At 31.5% G+C, this 6,052-nt stretch overlaps 1 protein-coding gene across 8 annotated transcripts in view; it reads right to left on the bottom strand.

Annotated features, from left to right (window-relative positions):
- Positions 1-520: 520 nt before the first annotated feature.
- LOC136845704 (prolyl 4-hydroxylase subunit alpha-1-like) overlaps positions 521-6,052 on the bottom strand; it is an 83,423-nt gene continuing 77,891 nt past the window's right edge. For all 8 annotated transcript variants that reach the window (XM_067115865.1, XM_067115859.1, XM_067115858.1 and 5 more), the window contains 3 exons: positions 6,050-6,052; positions 5,654-5,819; positions 521-834 (listed from right to left, as the gene is read on the bottom strand). The exon at positions 6,050-6,052 is cut by the window's right edge and continues 66 nt beyond it. In XM_067115865.1, coding sequence (XP_066971966.1) covers positions 764-834; positions 5,654-5,819; positions 6,050-6,052 — 240 coding nt within the window. In that variant the 3' untranslated portion in view covers positions 521-763. The remainder of the gene's footprint in view (positions 835-5,653; positions 5,820-6,049) is intronic.

Below are 6,052 nucleotides of genomic sequence, written 5' to 3'. Positions count from 1 at the left end.
TAAGTACTATGATATGCTAGAAAGTTGGTTACCTTCCCGGCTACCCAGTCTGGGAAGATTACCCGCTTGTACACTTCTATCATCCATATGTCATATTTTTAATTTTTATCGGTGCACTACAGATATATACATATATACATATACATATATATATATATATATATATATATATATATATATATATATATATATATATATATATATATATATACACACATATATATATATATATATATATATATATATATATATATATATATATATATATATATATATATACATACATACATACATACACACACACACACACACACACACACATATATATATATATATATATATATATATATATATATATATATATATATATATATATATATATATATATATATATATATGTAACTGTATACATGTATGCATTTTTATAATACATATTTACTGATTGTGATATTCCTTCACAGAGAACTCAAACTCAATCAAGAAAGAAAAAGTAAAATAATGGTAAATAATAGTGATGTAATAACATTTTACTTTTATTAAAAAACAATTGCTTAAGGGCTTCATATGAATAATTTATAGAAATCTTTCACTAATTCCTTCCATTAGCTTCGCTATGAAGTTCCAAGGATTCTTGAAAAGTCATGACTTCCCTGTATTCCTAGGAGCGAGATCTTTCATTCGACGATGATGTAAGTTTCTTCATTTCGAGAATACTGCATTATCGATCTCTGATGATACTCGTTCTCCAGTCACATGACCTCCCTCATTCATGCTCACCGAGAGTACAAGGCCTCCTCATGAAGTTCAAAGCCTCTCGGATCCATTTATTAGTTACTGTTGAAGAGACCAAGAAAATATTGCACATGAGTAGTTGGGCGTGTTTGACATTTGACACGCTGGAGACGGAGAGAGAATCAACTCAGGACCAGTGACTGTCCTCTCGATTGCTTTAGTCCTAGTCGCACAAACCTTCCTCTCGGAATGCGATTTAAATGCAAGATTTTATATCATGAAAACAAAGGGAGTTTTGTGGAATTCCTTTACTTGTTTGTATTGATCGGGGAGAATCTGAATTATTACTATGTTATTGTCGAAAGCTTTTTATTTCTAACTTCTCCTTTATATAATATAGAAAAAGCTGCTAAGATGAGATTGGTAACTTTAGTTGTAAGGTCTGTACAGTTGTCATTTACCAAATATAATGTACTGGGTGGCCAATCCAACAAAATAGAAGCCAAAGGTAAGGAAAGAGCATGAGTGTTTCAAGTTTTGTATATCAGAATGCGTAAGTTGTGAGCTAAATAAATCTATTTTCATTTAATTTATGTGGTAATTTTAGTTCTCAATATCAGTTTTATTCACATAATTATTTTTCGATGACTCATTAATGGGTACTATTGCATTGCTGAGGTGTTGTCAAATGTTGGTGTTTGAAGATTTGTTGCTCTGGCTGCAATGTGACCTGTTACCACTCGCACCAAACCCTGTTAGAGATCTGTTGCATTTAACGTAATCGATTTTTTTTCGCAAGGTGCAGACTTTCATCTGAACTCACTCTTCTCTTTTACCAGTCGCTGGGACCGCCATAATTGTACATTCTCACGTGATAGTCTACGCATTGTCAATGAACAATTACGTCATGAGTTATTATGCTCAGCACCATGATGTTGAACGATGTCTTCTCATGGTTCATGGTACGAAAGCTACCCTGTGTCTGATGTACTTAATACTGCTAGTTTAAGGCCTTATTAGATTCTTAGATTGTTGAAGGCACAGAGAGGCTTGTCTTTCCTAAGTATTTAAAGAATTTAACAAAACCACTTCAATAATGAGGATTTTTAACAATAAAAAAATACTGCGAAATTACTTAATTTCATATACCAAATTTAACAGCAATTTGAACATAGTTATGCATAAGCTGTTTGTGGTTGGATAGGAAGGATTATGAAGTAGAGAGAGAGAGAGAGAGAGAGAGAGAGAGAGAGAGAGAGAGAGAGAGAGAGAGAGAGAGTAATTAATGGTTAGCTAGTTTAAATTAAACCGCCTCAACAAATAAGGGTCCTTGCCTAAAAGGAAAATAAGGTGTGCAAAGGTGTTATTGGGAATATAAAATCTGATGTGGGTCCGTGGTCTCGGCAAACCCTCTGAGATGGGACAGAAGAGGCACTGATGGCTGCTACATGAAAGTGAAGTGCAGCAAAAGAATGATAACATTTTCTAGATTTGTCAACTTTAATGGCAGTAGGCGGTATACGATATTCGTATACCACAGTAAATAATCAAGGACTTAGTGCTTTTGTTTTTTATTGTTAGCTTGGTAATAGCAGCAAGTGCGTACCCTTTCTGCGATTTTAAGCTCAGATAAAGTGCAAATTAAGAAAGAATGAAAATTAACATGCAGATGCGGAAAATAGGGCGAAGAACAAACGTGAGAGAAATGCTTGGAAGGGAGAATGTGAAAAGCGTTCGTTCGTGCTGTGAGCTATGACGCGTTGAACACATTGTTTACCCGCTATATTTTTATACAATGCTGAATGGGATTTAAATCTTATGTTAGTGTGAGCGAAGGCGGTGGGATATACAGTACATACACTTCCGATGTGTTCTTTAGTCAGCTGCGTGGAGTTTGGTATAAGATGTCTGCAACAGACATGATTTTAACGGAGAATTTACTTTTGGATATCAACAAGGGTACTTCTCATTTGTTTTTAAAGAACAGATTTATTTAGTCTGATTACTAATAAAAATAATATATGGGACAGAATTGCCTTCCTAATTATTAATTAGGTGTGATTCTAATTTTTATGTGGTCGCTTATATTGATGGCACAACCCAGTACAATATATTTTAGGTTTTGTGGTTTTCCCTTTCGTGACGTTCTCGCTCTCTTTCAACGTATGTTATATTCAAAGGGTCCATTATTTTGGAAGAAAACTGTCATTCTTTCCTCCCATCGGCTCTCAAAAAATTCGCTGAACCGCACAACGGTTTGTGTGGCCAGAACTAACGACCTTTGGAAACAAAATTCTCCAACATCGAAAGAATCATAGGAACAAAATTTAATATAAGGATATTAGCAAAATCATATTAACCGTTTTGAATGTTTTAATGTTCCATCTAACACCTGAATCATCAAGCTTTCTTCTTCAGCATCACATCATTTCTAATTTTCTGAAAAAGTTATCTTACCTTTGATTTTAATTCGCACATCATCAATCCTTCAGTCAAAAACAGGCAAATCTCCCTGATAAATAGACACATTATAAAGCTCTGTTGAGTTCAGTGAAACACTGATCTTTCCAGGCATCTTTAAAATTTTCGTTTCTTCTTTTTTCTGTACATCTTTTTTTATCAAAAGCCTTTTCGTAGACATGGTAACCAGTGAGAGCATTCTTGAACAAATTTCTCTCTCTCTCTCTCTCTCTCTCTCTCTCTCTATATATATATATATATATATATATAAATATATATATATATATATATGTATATATATATATATATATATATATATATATATATATATATATATATATATATATATATATATATATATATATATATATATATATATATATATATATATATATATATATACACACACACAGACACACACACATATATATATATATATATATATATATATATATATATATATATATATATATATATATATATATATATATTATATATTTATATATATATATATATATATATATATATATATATATATATATATATTTATATATATATATATATATATATATATATATATATATATATATATATATATATATATATATATATATATATAACTGAATCACGAAAATATGGAACATGATGAACATATAAATAAAGACAAAATCCAGGAAGGAAAGAGAAACACTGAAGTGCTGAGAGGCCCTCTGACTATCGTCCTATACTTAGCAGACTGGGGAAATATAAAAATAAGTTTGCAAAGAAAGCTCATACAAATGACAGATGGGGATTACAAAAGAACAAATATGTACCCGGAATCCAACACAACTGAAGAATTAGTAGAACTACCAAAACAGGTTCAAATTTTTAAGAGGTTCTACGAAGGATTAGGATCAACCGTTCAGATGCAGGGGCAAGACAATTAAAAGATTATACAAGGAGGTGACTGGCCACCAAAAAATGTTATGAAAGTACAAGTCAATAATTCTCTTTTTTGTAAACAAAAACAATTTTTGAAAGATGGGCATTTTTACATATAAAAAATTATATTAAACATTCGAATACATAGAAAATATATATAAGGTAACTAATTTGCAATTAAGTCAGTGATTTTATCTTTTAGGTCATTCTTGAACATTTTTCTAATACAGGGATTCAAATAATACATGCTAGGGCTAAGGTTAAAACTACAGCTGGAAGTAAGCTGTTATAACAAAGCCCACAAAAAGTTTTATAGTGAAAGTAACATGGAGAAAGATACCCATATGAACATTCTTAGCTTGCCTTTTTTTAGTGGTTTTGAAAACATGAAATCATTGTTAAAATCTTTCAATGTCAACCTCGTTTTTTTTCCTATAATAACACACTAAAAGGAATGTTAATAAAAAATAGCCCTAAAGAAAACAACAACATAATAATATATAAAATTCCTTGTTTGGACTGCCCCTCTTTTTATATTGGCCAATCTAGGAAAGATTTAGATGTACGTATTAAGCAACATAAGTATTCAGTCAGAACCTGGGCCAACATCCAATGCTCTATTCATTCATTTAAGTGAAAACTCTCACAGGATAAAGTGGACTGAAAGTTCAGTGATTGCCAGATCGAAGATTTCTCTTCAAGAAACTTTTGAAATTCAGCTATTATACAGCTTACTTCCAGCTGTAATTTTAACCTTAGCCCTGGCATGTAAGATTTGGACCACTGGATTAGAAAAATGTTCAAGAATGGCCTAAAAGATAAAATCACTGACTTAATTACAAATTAGTTACCTTATATATATTTTCTATGTATTCTTGTTTGATATAATTTTTTATTTGTAAATACGTTCATCTTGCAAAAATTGTTTTTGTTTACAAAAAAATAGAGTTACTGAGTTGTACTTTCATATCATTTTTTGGTGGTCAGTCACCTCCGTGTATAATTTTTGAATTGTCTTGTCCTTGCTTCTGAACGGTTGATCCTAATCCTTTGTAAAATCTCTTAAATATTTAACCCTGTTTTGACAGTTCTTTTAATTCTTCAATTGTGCTGGATTCCAGGTACATATTTTTTTCCTTTGTAATCCCCATCTGTCATTTATATGAGCTTTCTTTGTAAACTTATTTTTGCATTTCCTCAGGCTGCTAAGTGAAGGACGATAGTCGAAAGGCCTCGCAGCAGTCCATTGTTTCTCTTTCCTTCGTGGATTTTGTCTATATATATATATATATATATATATATATATATATATATATATATATATATATATATATATATATATATATATATATATATATATATATATATATATATATATAATCTGTCACTACTCCAGATGATAGCCTCGATTGGTCGGATTTAAGATTATCTAAAATTTAGGAAAAGAAGTTATTTCCATCAACTCCTGATTTTTAAAGATGTTTTGACATTCACCAATTCATGGTAATCTTTGCATTATTAAGTGTAGCTGACTTACCCCACTTATGACCCAGTAAGACTGGACATCCACCATGTTCGGACCTTGGATTCACTTCTCCATTCCTCTTCAGGTTGAACCAAAAAACTGCCGATCCTTTCTCGGGCGTTACCGAGACCCCTGCTTTGGGGAATGCTGTTCTGCCCCCAGCCTCGACATCTGAAAGCTTTGGATATTACGAACATGGTCAGTTTGATTAGTGCTTATTTTGTTTACAAAGAAGAACTGGGTATGATATGAAATGGCAAATTTGCACTGAGATGCAAATAACTTTATCTGGATAAAGTGATAGTTTTTGATAGCGTAGAGTATGTCTGAATGTAGGATTTTTCGACTGATTGGATAGTGTCATGTCAAATGAATCTTGCTATTATAATTACAGCGACCAGAACTTACATA

This window comes from Macrobrachium rosenbergii, chromosome 14, assembly GCF_040412425.1.
Source record: "Macrobrachium rosenbergii isolate ZJJX-2024 chromosome 14, ASM4041242v1, whole genome shotgun sequence".
Taxonomy (NCBI): domain Eukaryota; kingdom Metazoa; phylum Arthropoda; class Malacostraca; order Decapoda; family Palaemonidae; genus Macrobrachium; species Macrobrachium rosenbergii.
This window is presented reverse-complemented; position numbering and strand designations above follow the sequence as displayed.